The sequence below is a fragment of the Macaca nemestrina genome, chromosome 14, assembly GCF_043159975.1.
Source record: "Macaca nemestrina isolate mMacNem1 chromosome 14, mMacNem.hap1, whole genome shotgun sequence".
Taxonomy (NCBI): domain Eukaryota; kingdom Metazoa; phylum Chordata; class Mammalia; order Primates; family Cercopithecidae; genus Macaca; species Macaca nemestrina.
In genome coordinates this window covers 63,381,211-63,398,178 of record NC_092138.1, presented here as the reverse complement: position 1 = coordinate 63,398,178, position 16,968 = coordinate 63,381,211, and the positions used below count along the sequence as shown (strand labels likewise).

Here is a 16,968-nt window from a genome sequence, read left to right as displayed (position 1 = left end):
TTGCTTGAACCCAGCAGGCAGAGGTTGCAGTGAGCTGAGATGGTGCCACTGCACTCCAACCTGAGCGACAGCATGAGACTCCATCTCAAAAAGAAAAAAAAAAAAAAGGATAGATAGATAGATAGATTTAAAAAAAGGAAGTAAGGACCACCCAGAAGATCTCTATCCAGATATAACCACTTTTTTTTGTGGGTTGTTTTGTTTTCTTTTTGAGACAGTGTCTCATTTTGTCACCCAGGCTTGCTTACAGTGGCATGATCCTAGCTTACTGCATCCTTGAGCTCTTGGGTTCAAGTGATCCTTCTGCCTCAGGCTCACAGGTAGCTGGGACTATAGGCACACACCATCACACCCAGCTAGTAATAACTACTGTTGACATTTTAAAATATAACTTGCTAGTCTTTTTTTCCAGTACCTTTTTTCTTTTTTAGACACAGGGTCTTGCTCTGTTGCCCAGGCTGGAGTGCAGTGGCACCATCATGGCTTACTGTAGCCTTGAACTCCTGGGCTCAAGCTATCCTCCTGCCTCAGCCTCCCAAAGTGCTTAGTTTTTTGTTTTGTTTTGTTTTGTTTTGAGACAGAGTCTCACTCTGTCGCCCAGGCTGGAGTGCAGTGGCGCAATCTCGGCTCACTGCAAGCTCCGCCTCCCGGGTTCACACCATTCTCCTGCCTTAGCCTCCCGAGTAGCTGGGACTACAGGCGTCCGCCTCCGCACCTGGCTAATTTTTTATATTTTTAGTAGAGACGGGGTTTCACCGTGGTCTCGATCTCCTGACCTTGTGATCCACCCGCCTCAGCCTCCCAAAGTGCTGGGACTACAGGCGTGAGCCACCGTGCCTGGCCAAAGTGCTTAGATTATACAGGCATGAGCCACTGCACCCAGCCTTAGTATGATTTTTTTTTTTTTAGACTGAGTCTCACTCTGTCTTCCAGGCTGGAGTGCAGTAGCACGACCTCGGCTCACCACAACCTCCACTTCCCAGGTTCAAGCGATTCTCCTGCCTCAGCCTCCTGAGTAGCTGGGATTACAGGTGCCCACTACCACGCCAGGCTAATTTTTCTATTTTTAGTAGAGATGGGGTTTCACCATATTGGCCAGGCTGGTCTCAAACTCCTGACCTCAGTGATTTGTCTGCCTCGGCCTCTGAAAATGCTGGGATTACAGGCGTAAGCCAACATGCCTGGCCAATATTTTTTGGTTGGTTAATATGAGATCATTCAGAAGATGTATATGTAGAATTCTTTGTGAAATTCTTTCTTTTTTTTTTTTTTTTTTTTTTTGGAGATAGAGTCTTGCTGTGTCGCCTGGGCTGAAGTGCAGTGGTACAAATCTCAGCTCACTGCAACCTCCGCCTCCTGGGTTCAACACTTCTCCCTGCCTCAGCCTCCTGAGTAGCTGGGATTACAGGTGCCCACCACCACGCCTGGCTAATTTTTGTATTTTTTAGTAGAGATAGGGTTTTGCCATGTTGGCCATGCTGGTCTTGAATGCCTGATGTCAGGTGATCTGCCTGCCCCGGCCTCCCAAAGTGCTGGGATTACAGGCGTGAACCACTGCTCCTGACCTCATTTCATTACACTTTAAAATTTTCGTAATAAAACTTTGATGGGGTAAATGAGATCACACTGTACACAAAGTAATCTTCTGAAACTGTACACAAAGTAATCTTCTGAAAGTTACCTAATTTTCTCACTCTCATGCTCAAATCTTTGAGAGACTTTCTAGCATCTGTAAGATGAAAAACAAATTTTATAGCACAGCATACAAGGCCCATGCCCACCTTTCCAACTTTATCTCTCATAGCTTCCGTGCTTGCACCCCATAATCCAGCATAACAAACCATGTCTAGTTCTCCACATGTGCCCTTGTCTCTGTGGCCTTTTCTAATTTCACATAATTAGCATTCTACTTTGAATTGATATGTCTGTCATTTTAGATGTTTTTTTCTTTTTTTTTTTGTAATTTTTGAGACCAAGTCTCACTCTGTCACCTAGGCTAGAGTGCAGTGGCAGCATCTTGGCTCACCGCAACCTCTGCCTCCCAGGTTCAAACACTTCTCTTGCCTCGGCCTCCCAAGTAGCTGGGACTACAGGTGCGTGCCACTGTGCCTGGCTAATTTTTGTATTTTTAGTAGAGACAGGGTTTCACCATGTTGGCCAGGCTGGTCTCAAAACTCCTGACTTCAAGTGATCTGCCTGCGTCAGTCTCCCAAAGTGCTAGAATTTCAGGCGTGAGCCACTGCACCCGGCCTAGATATTTTTTTCTATGAAGTGTTCAGGAGATTAGCAGTGTGGGAAGGGCACCTTCTTGGTCTCAAAGGAGAATTGGCAAATTACTGGAAAAATAATTTTAAAACACATTGTTGTTGTTGTTGAGACAGGGTCTCACTCTGTTACCTAGGCAGGAGTGCAGTAGTGTGATTATTGCTCACTGCAACCTCTAACTCCCAGGATTAAGAGATCCCCTCAAGTATCTGGGACTATAAGCACACATCACCACACCCAGTTAATTATTTCTATTTTTTATAGAGACTGTGTCTTACTTTGTTGCCCAGGCTGCTCTCGAACTCCTAGGCTCAAGCAGTCCTCCCACTTCAGCCTCTCAAAGTGCTGGGATTACAGGCATGAGCTACCACGCCCGGCTGTTCCTCTTTTTTTTTGAGACGGAGTCTTCTGTCGCCCAGCTGGAGTGCAGTGGCCATGTCTTAGCTCACTGCAACCTCCGCCTTCCAGGTTCAAGCGATTCTCCTGCCTCAGCCTTCTGAGTAGCTGGGACTACAGGCGCTCACCACCACACCCAGCTGATGTTTGTCTTTTTAGTAGAGATGGCTTACACCATGGTTCAGGCTGATCTCGAACTCCTGACCTCGTGATCCACCCACCTCAGCCTCCCAAAGTGCTGGGATTACAGGCATGAGCCACTGCGCCCAGGTGTTGTTTCTCCTCTTTTTTTTTTTTTTCTGGAGTTAAGGTCTTGCTCTGTCACCCAGGATGGAGTGCAATGACGTGATCATGGCTCACTGCAGCCTTAACCTCCTAGTCTCAAACAATCCTCCTGTCTCAGCACCCCACCCCCATCCCTGAGTAGCTGGGACTACAAGCATGTGCCACCACACCTAGCTAGTTTTTTGTATTTTTTTGTACTAATGGTGTTTTGACATTTTGCCCAGGCTGGTCTCAACCTCCTGGCCTCAAGCGATCTGCCTGCCTAAGCCTCCCAAAGTGTTGGGATTACAGGCGTGAGCCACTGTACCTGGCCAGGAAGATAAAATTTCCTTGCTGCAGGTTGCTCAGTTGTACTCTAGAAAGGTACCATTTTAGCTTGCCACCAACAGTGTATTCAGGGCTCAATTCACAGAAAAGTGTTCTTGTTTTTTGTTATTGTTGTTGTTTTGAGACGGAGTCTCTGTCATCCAGGCTGGAGTGCAGTGGTATGATCTCAGCTCATTGCAACTTCCGTCTCCCAGGTTCAAGCGATTCTCCTGCCTCAGCCTCCTGAGTAGCTGGGATTATAGGCGCACGCTCCACTAATTTTTGTGTTTTTAGTAGAGACGGGGTTTCACCATGTTGGTCAGGCTGATCTCAAACTCCTGACCTCGTTATCTGCCTACCTCAGCCTCCCAAAGTGCTGGGGTTACAGGCATGAGTCACTGTGCCTGGCCTGGTTTTTTAAGCTTTATTATTGTTTGCTAAGAGAAGTGATTTATCTTTTTAAGCATTCATTTTATTTATGTAGAACAGTCATTTCTTTTTCTTTTCTTTTTTTTTTTTTTTGGAGGCAGGGTCTTAACTCTGTTGCCCAGGGTGGTGGTGTGATCCCAGCTCACTGCATCCTTGACCTCTCCAGGCTCCAGTGACCCTCCAACGTCAGCCTCCTGGATAGCTGGGACTACAGGTTTGCGCTACCCCACCTGGCTAATTTTGTATTTTTTGTAGAGACAGAGTTTTGCCATGTTACCCGGCCTCCCAGAGTGCTGGGATTAAAGGCATATACCACTGTACCCAGCCTAGAACAGTCATCATTATTATCTTTTTTTTGTTTTGTTTTGTTTTGTTTTTTGAGATGGGGTCTCACTCTGTCACCCAGGTTGGAGTCAGTGGCACAATCTCAGCTCACTGCGACTTCTGCTTCCCAGGCTCAAGCTATCCTCCCAGCTCAGCCTCCTGAGTAGCTGGGACCACAGGTGTGCACCACCAAACCTGGATAATTTTTTGTATTTTTGGTAGAGATGGGGTTTCGCCATGTTGCTCAGGCTGGTCTCAAACTCTTGAGCTCAGGTGGTCCACCTACCTCAGCCTCCCAAGGTGCTGGGATTACAGGTGTGAATGGTAATTCTTAATAAAGAACAGTCTAGAACAGTCATTCTTAATAAAAGGATTGTGGGCCAGGCGCAGTGGCTCACACCTGTAATCCCTACACTTTGGGAGGCTGAGGTGGGTGGATCACCTGAGGTCTGGAGTTCAAGACCAGCCTGACCAACATGGAGAAACCCTGTCTCTACTGAAAATACAAAATTAGCCGGGCATGGTGACACATGCCTGTAATCCCAGCTACTCGGAAGGCTGAGGCAGGAGAATCGCTTGAACCCAGTAGGCAGAAGTTGCGGTGAGCCAGGATCACACCATTGCACTCCAGCCTGGGCAACAAGAGTGAAACTCTGTCCCCCCATGAGCCACCCAGGTGTGGTGGCTCATGCCTGTAATCCTAGCACTTTGGGAGGCCGAGGCAGGCTGATCACTGGAGCTCAGGAGTTCAAGACCAGCTTGGGCAACATGGTTAAACCCCGTCTCTACTAAAAATACAAAAAAAATAGCCAGGCATGGAGCAGGCACCTGTAATCCCAGCTGCTCGGGAGGGTGAGGCGTGGGCATCGCTTGAACCCAGGAGACGGAGGTTGCAGTGAGCTGAGATCGCACCACTGCACTCCAGCCTGGGTGACGAAGTGAGACTCTCTCAAAAAATAATAAAAAATAAATTTCAACAACCATGTCAAACTTAAATGTTTTAATGCCTAGACCTTAGGTGAATAATTCTCTTAGCGTAGCTATTAAAATGTCTACTGCTCTGTGTTCAGGGTGGGCCATCTGGCCAAGCTTCAGCACATATGAGGATGATGCACAGCTAGACTCTGAAAGCCCACTTTGGCATCTGTGGGATTTCCCATAGAGGGGTGGGTATATCTGACATCTGTGTTCTCCTGGCCCTGCAGGCTCACGTGATGGTTCTATGGGACTCTGGGAGGTGACAGATGATGTTTTGACCAAAAGTGATGCAAGACACAATGTGTCGCGGGTCCCTGTGTATGCACACATCACTCACAAGGCCTTAAAGGACATCCCCAAAGAGGACACAAACCCTGACAACTGCAAAGTTCGGGCTCTGGCCTTCAACAGCAAGAACAAGGTATGAACTTGTATAGGGATCCCCGAAGTCTATTCCTGTTGCTTATATCTTGGGATATGCACTCCTTTTTCCTTCCCCATCAGTGCTTGCTATATAGCATGGTTCTGAGCCCACACATCACCTCTTAAAGGCTGAGTGATGCTGGTGAGAAATTATAACTGAGGCTCTGAAACCCACCCCTTCAGTTGGTCTCTGCAGTATTTCTCTGAGTGGTCTATATTTGTGGGTCAGCCTCACAGAATTCCCCTAGGGCCACCCTGATTTGACTGTCTCTCATTTGCACATGCCTTTGCAGGTGCTCTATTCTGGGCATGATTTTCATACCTGCTTCTGAAAACAATCACTTTTTTTCTCTTTGCTATTAATTCCTTTTTTTTGAGACTGTGTTTTGCTCTTGTCACCTAGGCAGGAGTGTAATGGCGCGATCTCAGCTCACAGCAACCTCCATCTCCCAGGTTCAAGCAATTCTTCTGCGTCAGCCTCCCAAGTAGCTGGGACTACAGGCGTGCACCACTCTGCGTGACTAATTTTGTATTTTTTAGTAGAGACGGGGTTTCACCATGTTGGCCAGGCTGGTCTCGAACTCCTGACCTCAGTTGATCCACTCTCCGTGGCCTCCCAAAGTGCTGGGATTACAAGCGTGAGGCATCACACCTAACCAGTATTCTTAACTGCCTACTTTCCCTTCACATTTCCACTAAGTCTTACCTTACTGAGTCAGATCTGATGCTGAGGTTTTAATAAAAGCAGAATGTTAGCCAGGCGCAGTGACTCACATCTGTAATCCCTACAGTTTCAGAGGCCAAGGCAGGCAGATCACAAAGTCAGGAGTTTGAGACCAGCCTGGCCAACATGGTAAAACCTCATCTTTACTGAAAATACAAAAAAATTAGCTGGGCATGGTGGCATGTGCCTGTATTCCCAGCTACTCAGGAGACTGAGGCGGGAGAATTGCTTGAACCTGGGAGGCAGAGGTTGCAGTGAGCCAAGATTGCGCCACTGCACTCCAGCCTGGGCTGCAGAGGAAGACTCCGTCTCGAAAAAAAAAAAAAAAAAAAAAGCAGTGTCAGAATATGTACCCAGAGCCAGAGAAAGGCTTCTCCAAAATCTGAATCAGGCCACAGTTTGAAGGGTAGTTCCCTTAGCCTCCTATCCCATCTATATTTATGGCCTGAGGGTAGATTCATCTCTCCTAGATTAGACTCTTCACTTACAGAAATTCTCACACTATATTATGAAACTGTCCTTCACATGTGTGCCCTGCTTTAACTCTCCAACAGGATGTTGAGGAAATGATGGCATAGTGAGGAGTTTTTGAACCATGGGTGCCTGTGTTATTACTGGCAGCCTCAATTTAATATGCCATTCAGCTGTGTTCTGTAGGGTGAAGTAATGGTCTAATAATTACTGGCACCTCTGCTGGAATCATCCCAAGATAGGAGTAAAGGACCCTGACCTTAGATACCTCTCCTGCTTATTATCGTGGATTAGTTGCTATGGATGATAATATAACCTGGTTTTCATTGCTCTTGTAGGAATTGGGAGCAGTGTCTCTGGATGGCTACTTTCATCTCTGGAAGGCTGAAAATACACTATCTAAGGTGTGATGAACATGATTTGGTGGTTTTACATAATAATTCACCTTACAGTTAAAATACTGTAATTCTTGCTGAGCTTTTTCATTCTTGTTTATTTTATCTATTTATTTATTTTTGAGGCAGAGTGTCGCTCTGATGCCCAGGCTGGAGTGCAGTGGTACAATCTTGGCTCACTGCAACCCCTGCCTCCTGGGTTCAACCAATTCTTGTGCCTCAGCCACCAGAGTAGCTGGGATTACAGGCGTCTGCCAATATGCCCAGGTATTCTTTTGTATTTTTAGTAGGAACGCGGTCTCACCATGTTGGCCAGGTTGGTATTTTTATTTTTAGAGACAGTAAATATAGGGTCTCACTTTGTCACCCAAGCTGGAGTGCAGTCATGGCTCATGGATCAGTGCAGCCTTGAACTCCTGGGCATAAGCAATCGTCTTGCCTCAGCCTCCCAAGTAGCTGAGACTATGGGCATGCGTCACCACACCCATCTGGTTTTTGTTTTGTTTTGTTTTGTTTTGTTAATTTTTTGTAGAGACAGAGTCTCGCTATGTTGCCCAGGCTGGTTTTGAACTCTTGACCTCAAGCGATCCTCCCATCTTGGTCTCCTGAAGTGCTGAGAGTTCAGGCATGAGCCATTGCACCTGGTCTCAATTCTTGTTTAAAAGACCAGTTCTCCAAAGGTCTGGGCATGTTTTTGCACAGTACATGAAATTTTGAGTCTGGTATGCCTCTCTTGCAGGAAAGTCTTTAAAGAGTAAGACAGGGTGATTCTTTCATATTGCAAAAGCTTCCTTAGAGGCTCCTTTGACTAGCAGTCCTCCTCAACAATGCATTTAAGTATTTCTTTGTAGATTAGTAACTACTTGGCATGCTGTACGAGAGGGAAAACCTAAGTGTTAGGAACCTTTGGCAATTGAAGATCGATCAAATTAAGATAAACTATCTCTGAAATAATCATGTAAGGTAATGAGAAAATAGACTTAATTTACAATACAAATTAATCATCCCTAATCCAGAATGTTCCAAAATCCAGTTGGGCACAATGTCTCACGCCTATAATCCCAACACTTTGGGAGGCTGAAGCAGGAGGCTTGAGCCCAGGAGTTCAAAACTAGCCTAGGCAACACAGCAAGACCTGATCTCTGCAAAAAAAATTTAAAAATTAGCCATACATTGTGGCACATGCCTGTAGTCCCAGCTACTGGAGCGTAATGGTGCTGAGGTGGTAGGACCGCTTGAGCCAAGGAGGTCAAGGCTGCAGCGAGCCGTAATTTTGCCACTGCACTCCAGCATGGGTGACAAAGCGAGACCCTATCTCAAAAAAAGAAAAAAAAAAAAAAGGTCAGGCGTGGTGGCTCAGGCCTGTAATCCCAGCACTTTGGGAGGCCGAGGCAGGTGGATCACGAGGTCAAGAGATCGAGACCATCCTGGCTAACATAGTGAAACCCTGTCTCTACTAAAAATACATAAATAGCTGGGCGTGGTGGTGGGCTTCTGTAGTCCCAGGTATTCGGGAGGCTGAGGCAGGAGAATCGCTTGAACCCAGGAGGTGAAAGTTGCAGTGAGCCGAGATCGTGCCACTGCACTCCAGCCTGGCAACAGAGCAAGACTCTCTCAAAAAAAAGAAAAAAAAAAAAAAAAAGGCTCCAAAGTCCAAAACTTTTTGAGCACCAACACAATGCCACAAGTGGAAAATTTCACACCAGACACCTTTGCTTTCTGACGGGTCAGTGTACCAAACATTGTTTCATGCAGAAAATTATTTAAAATATTATATAAAATTACCTTCAGTCTATGTGTATAAGATGTATATGAAACATAAATGAGGCCGGGCACGGTGGCTCAAGCCTGTAATCCCAGCACTTTGGGAGGCCGAGACGGGCAGATCACGAGGTCAGGAGATCGAGACCATCCTGGCTAACCCAGTGAAACCCCGTCTCTACTAAAAAAAAAATACAAAAAACTAGTCGGGCGTGGTGGTGGGTGCCTGTAGTCCCAGCTACTCGGGAGGCTGACGCAGGAGAATGGCGTGAACCCGGGAGGCGGAGCTTGCAGTGAGCTAAGATGGTGCCACTGCACTCCAGCCTGGGGGACAGAGCGAGACTCCATCTCAATAAAAAAGAAACATAAATGAATTTTGCAGTTAGACTTGGGTGCCATCCCCAAGAGTAGCTCATTACATATATGTAGATATTTTAAATCCTGGGCCAGGCTTGGTGGCTCACGCCTGTAATCCCAGCACTTTGAGAGGCCAAGGCGGGCGTATCACAAGGTCAGGAGATGGAGACCATCCTGGCTAACATGGTGAAACCCCATCTCTACTAAAAATACAAAAAATTAGCCAGGCGTGGTGGCGGGCACCTGTAGTCCCAGCTACCCAGGAGCCTGAGGCAGGAGAATGGCATGAACCCAGGAGGCGGAGCTTTCAGTGAGCCGAGATCGCACCACTGCACTCTGGCCTAGGAGACAGTGCGAGACTCCATCTCAAAAAAAAAAAAAAAAAAAAAATCTGGAGAAATCCAAAATTCAAAACATTTGTAGTCACAAGCATTTTGGATAAGGGTGACTCAACAAGCAACTTTACAGAGTTAAACCTACTTGTGAATCATTTGTCTTTATTTTTTTTTTTTTTTTGAGACAGTCTCACTTTGTTGCCCAGGCTAGAGTGCAGTGGCACGATCTCAGCTCACTGCAACCTCCGCCTCCCAGGTTCAAGCGATTCTCCTGCCTCAGCCTCCTGAGTAGCTGGGATTACAGGCATGTACCACCATCGCTAGCTAATTTTTTGTGCTTTTAGTAGAGATAGGGTCTCACCAGGTTGGTCAGTGTGGTCTCAAACTCCTGACCTCAGGTGATCTGCCTGCCTCAGCCTCCCAAAGTGCTGGGATTATAGGTGTTAGCCACAGTGCCCAGCTTTTTGTCTTCTTCTTATCCTAGAGGACTTTGCAAGAGGAAGCAGGGTTCCAGGAATTAGTGATTCCTTCATGTCACAATAGCCTTTGAGCTCCACTGACCTTGTATGCTCTTATGTGTAGTATGCACCCACTGAGGATTTGCTAACTGACAGAGACCCAGGGTTAAGGCAGATGTGGGTTATCTGGGATTAAGCTAGTCCCATGAGTGTGCTTTCTATAGCATACAATTCCCATTCACGTGGGAAGGTGAGGTGGGGGTAGCCAGAGATCAGCCTCTTTATCTGAAAAGCACTGAGGTGGCCCTTACTGGCAGACAGAACAGAGTGGGACCATGGCTTTAGTGCCCTGGAACGATTCCCAGAAACAACCTGAATAGTTGAAACAGCCTACCAAGAAAGGCCTTGGCCTTTCCAGCTACTTCTGATTATTTATTCCAGATTTACCTTTTCCCCAGCCTGTCTCTTTCATTATCTAGGTCTTATTGTTTATTACAGTCAACTCGTCTTTCTCCTGTATACCTAGGGGTGGAACAGAGTGTTATTTCTGTAATCAGGGCTTGATTTTACGTGGCTTTTGTATGAGGGAAGCCCACCGAGGTGGGAGTCCAGAAACAATATCCCTGCACTGTGGCCGAGCACAGTGGCTTATGCCTCTCTGCTGATGCCATGGTTATATCTCTCCTCTATTTTCAGCTCCTCTCCACCAAACTGCCATATTGCCGTGAGAACGTGTGTCTGGCCTATGGTAGTGAATGGTCAGTGTATGCAGTGGGCTCCCAAGCTCATGTCTCCTTCTTGGATCCACGGCAGCCATCATACAATGTCAAGTCTGTCTGTTCCAGGGAGCGAGGCAGTGGTAAGAGTCCCTGTGTGCACCTCAGGCCTACAGCTGAACTGCATATGGGTTCTGACTTTCAGTGTCTTTGTTGGTTTCCAAACAGGTATAGTGCTCTGTATGGAACATACAAAAATGTGTTCAAAAAGGGGAGTGACGGCTGGGCGCGGTGACTTACGCCTGTAATCCCAGCACTTGGGGAGGCTGAGGCAGGCGGATCACCTGAGGTCGGGAGTTTGAGACCAGCCTGACCAATATGGAGAAACCCTGTCTCTACTAAAAATACAAAATTAGCCGGGCACAGTGGTGCATGCCTGTAATCCCAGCTACTCGGGAGGCTGAGGCAGGAGAATCACTTGAACCTGGTCAGTGGAGGTTGCAGTGAGCTGAGATCGCACCATTGCACTCCAGCTTGGGCAACGAGAGCGAAACTCTGTCTCAAAAAAAAAAAAGGGGGGGGTGGGAGGGGAGTGACACAAAAGGGCACTAGGCTTTCAAACACCACAGACAAATGTGTGGCCACAGAAGCCTTTGTTGGAAGCCACCAGTGAGGATATTAGTTAGTAGTTTCCATGTTCTTTTAGAAAGCCCTACTTTCTTTCTTTCTTTTTTTTTTTTTTTTTTTTGAGGCAGAGTCTTGCTCTAACACCAGGCTGGAGTGCAGTGGTGTGATCTCGGCTCACTGCAACCTCTGCCTTCCAAGTTCAAGTGATTCTCCTGCCTCAGCCTCCTGAGTAGCTGGGACTACAGGCATACACCACCACGCCCAACTAATTTTTGTACTTTTAGTAGAGACGGGGTTTCACTATGTTGGCCAGGATGGCCTTGATCTCTTGACCTTGTGATCCACCCACCTTGGCCTCCCAGAGTGCTGGGATTACAGGCGTGAGCCACTGCACCTGGCCGAGAACCCTGCTTTCTGTCCTGTGGTAATTTTTTTGCTGTGGTCCTGCCTGAACTAAAATTCCATTTATGCTAAGATGTGGCATGGTGGGATAAGGAGGAAGTTTACAAAGGGCATGAGGAAACCTCAGGGTAATGAGTATGTTCATTATGTAGATTGTGGTTATGATGTCATGGACATATACATATGTTAGAACCTCAAATAGTATACTTTATGTGCCGTATATTGTATGACAAACCTCAATGAGGCTGAAGAAAATACTGAATTTAGTTCTGACCACTGGGTAAATTAAGCTTCCACCTCAAATCTTTTATAGCATGTTCTCTGTAAGAGCACCCTCATTCTTTATTGAAGAGGGAAAAAATACTTATTCTAGTGTACTTTGCAGGTTTCAGAATACCTTTTTCTGACATCCCATTTCATCATACCAAGAACCCTGTGGGAAGCAGATGAGAAAAGATAGTTTTACACATAAGACCTAGAACCAGCTAAATAACTTGCCCAGCATCACACAGCTTAATGGGGGAACAGCTAGGGACCAGAATCCAACTTAACAAATTGTATTTTCTTTATCTCACTTTATCTCATTTTCTCATGCAAAACTATGGCTGTGTTATCATGAGAGTCCTAAAAGGCACACTGTGGATTATAGTTCACCCTCTCTTTTTCAAGTAGTGTTTATTCCTGTGCAGATACTGCAAAGTAGCTTTTGTTTGGGTCTTTTTTTTTTTTTTTTTTTTTGGAGACAGGGTCCTCACTCTGTTGGCCAGGCTGGAGGACAGTGGCGCAATCTCGGCTCTTTGCAGCTTTCACCTGCCAGGCTCAAGCAGTCCTCCCACCTCAGCCTCCCAAGTAGCTGGGACTATAAGCGTCCACCACCTCATTCAGCTAATTTTTGTATTTTTGTAGAGACAGGTTCTCATCATGTTGCCCAGACTTGTCTCAAACTCTTGGGCCACCCACCTCAGCCTCCCAAAGTGTGTGCTAAGATTATAGGGATTACAGGCATGAAACACTGTGCCCAGCTATTTCTTTTTTTTTTTTTTTTTTTTTTTTTTGAGATGAGTCTAGCTCTGTCACCCAGGCTCAGTGAAGTGGCGTGATCTCAGCTTACTGCACCCTTTGCCTCCAGGTTCAAGCGATTCTCCTGCATTAGCCTCCTGAGCAGCTGGGACTACAGGCGTGTACCACCATGCCCAGCTAATTTTTATGTTTTTAGTAGAGATGGCGTTTCACCATGTTGGCCAGACTGGTCTCGAACTCCTGACCTCAAGTGATCCACTCGCCTTGGGCCTCCCAAAGTGCTGGGATTACAGGCTTGAGCCACCATGCCCAGCCTATTTTTTCTTAATTATAGTTAAAATGCTTATATTTTAGAACAAAGAATAACGTATAATGAGAGTAGTAGAGAAAGGAATAAATAGGGCCAGACGCAGTGGCTGATGCCTGTAATCCCAGCACTTTGGGAGCCTGAGACAAGTGGATCACCTGAGGTCAGGAGTTCAAGACCAGCCTGATCAACATGGTGAAACCCCATCTCTACTAAAAATACAAAAAAATTAGCTGGGGGTGGTAGTGGGTGCCTGTAGTTCCAGCTACTTGGGAGGCTGAGGTGGGAGAATCACTTGAATCTGGGAGGCGGAGGTTGCAGTGAGCCAAGATTGAGCCACTGCACTCCAGCTTTGGCAACAGAGACTCTTGTCTCAAAAAAAAAAAAAAAAAAGAAAAGACTAAGTAGGTTTGGCTGTAATAATGTATGCAATGAAAAGTTTTTTTTTTTTTTTTTTTTTTTTTTTTTTTTTTTTGAGACGGAGTCTCGCTCTGTCGCCCAGGCTGGAGTGCAGTGGCGCGATCTCAGCTCACTGCAAGCTCCGCCTCCCGGGTTCATGCCATTCTCCTGCCTCAGCCTCCCGAGTAGCTGGGACTACAGGCGCCCGCCACCGCGCCCGGCTAATTTTTTGTATTTTTAGTAGAGACGGGGTTTCACCGTGGTCTCGATCTCCTGACCTTGTGATCCACCCGCCTCGGCCTCCCAAAGTGCTGGGATTACAGGCGTGAGCCACCGCGCCCGGCCTGCAGTGAAAAGTTTTAAGAGATTTTTGGTACTGTTTAATGGGGGTAATTTTCATACCTAGTAAGGAAATACTGGTTCCACAAATATTATCCAGTTCTTATATGCCAAGAGACATCTTCATATCCCAAGCACTGATTTGATCCCCAAGTACAGCAGATGTGTTTTCCTTGTCATCTAAAGTAATTACATGACTTGTCTTAAACTTCTTTGGGTATTTAATTCTGGGCTTTTTGCCACTCTCAAAACATCTAATACCAGATAAAGACTTCTTGCACTGTGGCCGAGCACAGTGGCTCATGCCTGTAATCCCAGCACTTTGGGAGGCCGAGGTGGATCACTTGGGGTCAGGAGTTCAAGACCAGCCTGGCCAACATGGTGAAACCCTGTCTGTACTGAAAATGCAAGAATTAGCTAAGTGTGGTGGCAGGAGCCTGTAATCCCAGCTACTTGGGAGGCTAAGGCAGGAGAATCACTTGAACCTGGACGGCAGAGGTTGCGGTGAACCAAGATCGCGCCATTGCACTCCAACCTGGGCGACAGAGTGAGACTGCATCTCAAAAAATAAAAAAAGACTTCTTGCATTTGCCACAGTAGCGGTTTTAGGTCAAATATAAGGAATCCTTGATGACTTAATGATTTATAAATATGCAGATTACCTTGAGTTGCAGTGTAGGTTGGAAACATATGATGGAGAAAAGTTTAGAGTTATGAAAGATGACTCCAGAGTGAGTTGAGAGGAAGCAAGGAAGTTCTGAGTACTTACGGTCTTCAGTCAAAAGCATCTTGAGCATCATCGGGAATCTGACACTTTTCCAAGGCTTCTTGGACGGTTTCTGTTAGTGTGTGGATAGGCAGGATGGCATCAGGATTCTCTTTGCTTTTTCATGAGCTAACTTGCCATTGGGAAAGCACTGTCTGATACGTTGAGGGGAGCGGGGTGGACAGTGGAAACTCAGTGTTGCAGAAATTCAGGCTAGCAGACAGTCAAGCAAATATTCTCTCCCACTTCACTGCCTTTTACTTTTCTCTCTTTCAGGAATCCGGTCCGTGAGTTTCTATGAGCACATCATCACTGTGGGAACTGGGCAGGGCTCCCTGCTGTTCTATGACATCCGAGCTCAGAGATTTCTGGAAGAGAGGCTCTCAGCTTGTTATGGGTCCAAGCCCAGACTAGCAGGGGAGAATCTGAAACTAACCACTGGCAAAGGCTGGCTGGTGAGTAAGCCCCTGCCTGAGATGACTGCTACACAGTAACAGAAAAATTATCTTCCTCTACCCCTCAGCCCCCACTGACACACCATCTACTCACACTTTTTCACCAGTAAAAGGCACTCCTTGGAACAGGAGAAGACTTCCCCCTGATCTTGCTTTTGTGTCTCTACGTTACCTGTGGGAAAACTGAGGCCCAGTAAAACACACTGGTTGACTTAGGATTTTCCCCAAGGCATAATAGAGGAACCTCCCACCACAGCTGTCAGTGAATTTTTTTTTTTTTTTTTTTAGACAGCATCACTGTGTTGCCCAGGCTGGAGTGCAGTAGTGTGATCATAGCTTACTGTATGTAGCCTTGAACTCCTGGACTCAAGCAGTCCTCCTGCCTCAGCCTCCCAAGTAGCTGGGACCACAGGCATATGCACTATGCCTGGCTAATTTATTTTTTTTAGTAGAGATGGGGTCTCGCCACATTGCCCAGGCTGGTCTCAAACTCGTGGGCTCAAGTGATTCTCTCACCTTGGCCTCCTAAAATTCTGAGATTACAGCCGTGAACCAGTGCGCCCTACCTCCAGTGAATTATTCAAGTGTTTGGTTCTTTCTCCTGTGTCTAGCGGGTGGAGGGAAAATAGAACTTTGGTTCGAACTCTGCTGAGAAGAACTGAGCCTTGTATAGCAATTCTTCAGCTGCTCCGTTCTTCCCTAATGTTTAGTTGGAAAAATGAGGCCCCGATTCCCATGAGAATCAACCAGCGAATCTCCTGACATGAGGTTGTACCTGTAGAACCCTGTTCCCTTAAGGAGACCAGAAAGCATTCCTGTCCCTTCCTCCCGCTTTTCCTGCCCCATGGCTAGAGGTGCTAATTGTAGTCCTTTTCTCTTCCCACAGAACCATGATGAAACCTGGAGGAATTACTTTTCAGACATTGACTTCTTCCCCAATGCTGTTTACACCCACTGCTACGACTCGTCTGGAACGAAACTCTTTGTGGCAGGAGGTCCCCTCCCTTCAGGGCTCCATGGAAACTATGCTGGGCTCTGGAGTTAATGACAACTCCCCAAATGCAGAGATTTACACTAACTTCCATCCTCAGTTTCCTTGTTTCTTCTGATTTTTTTTTTCCTAATTGTGTGAGGCTCTTGTGTTTTAGTGGGAACACCAAAGTTTGCCTATAGTTTAGGCACTTAATAGGAAGAAGCTCTGTACAGAAATCTGAAGGTTGTTTGGTTTTTTGTTTTCCCCTTTGGTAATCAAAATTTTACTGTCTTTTATTCTGGCTTTTCAACCAAACATTGTTGCTAATCCCTATTTTTCTTTAAGTGACACACATTCTCCCCTCTCTGGCTTCTTTAGGCTGAAATGACATAGTCATTCTCACCCTTACTTCACTCTTGAGGGGTAGGGCTCCTTTATAATTATATGGTTGCTGTCAGACTTTCTGTGAAAGTTTGGGAGCTGTGTGTGTGTGAGAGAGATCTTGTCTCTGTGTGTGTGTGTGTGTGTGTGTGAGTGTGTGTGTGTGATCTTGTGTGCCTGTAGGTACTGTGTGTCACTGAAATTACCTGGAGTGAGGATTACTTGTAATTAAAATATTTATAAAAGAAACAACTTTATTCACAGAGTCCAGCTTTGGGACTAGTCTGTAACTTGTTTTTTACAGTCTAACAACACTGATAATAGGAAGTAAAAACAGAAAGGAAAAGAAATTACCACTGGGAAAATCTTTTGAGTTACATTGCAGGCTTCCTGGGGCCTCCCGTGCCAGGACTGCAAAGTGATCCAGCCCTACCTGTCTTCCCACCTGTGTGTCCCCCGTGTGGGAAGCTGGTGTCACTTCCCCTTCCCACCCTCACATCTGCTTAGCCAGTAGCCACACCCCTAAAACATCAGACTCACCATCCAGGTTCAGCTCTGGAGGCTGCAAAAGGCTTCATGGGACTTGGTAAAGAGAATCCCCATCCTAGCTTCTCTCTCCATCCCCTCAAGACCTGATCTGGTGTTTAAGGGGCCTGGAGCTGGGAGTCTCAAGTCT

General features: G+C 46.4%; 1 protein-coding gene across 5 annotated transcripts in view; it reads left to right on the top strand.

Annotated features, from left to right (window-relative positions):
* Window positions 1-16,153, top strand: part of LOC105485673 (DDB1 and CUL4 associated factor 12) — a 35,616-nt gene extending 19,463 nt beyond the window's left edge. For all 5 annotated transcript variants that reach the window (XM_011748018.2, XM_011748019.2, XM_071077922.1 and 2 more), the window contains 5 exons: window positions 5,211-5,404; window positions 6,940-7,005; window positions 10,604-10,766; window positions 14,760-14,938; window positions 15,825-16,153. In XM_011748018.2, coding sequence (XP_011746320.1) covers window positions 5,211-5,404; window positions 6,940-7,005; window positions 10,604-10,766; window positions 14,760-14,938; window positions 15,825-15,983 — 761 coding nt within the window. In that variant the 3' untranslated portion in view covers window positions 15,984-16,153. The remainder of the gene's footprint in view (window positions 1-5,210; window positions 5,405-6,939; window positions 7,006-10,603; window positions 10,767-14,759; window positions 14,939-15,824) is intronic.
* Window positions 16,154-16,968: the final 815 nt, after the last annotated feature.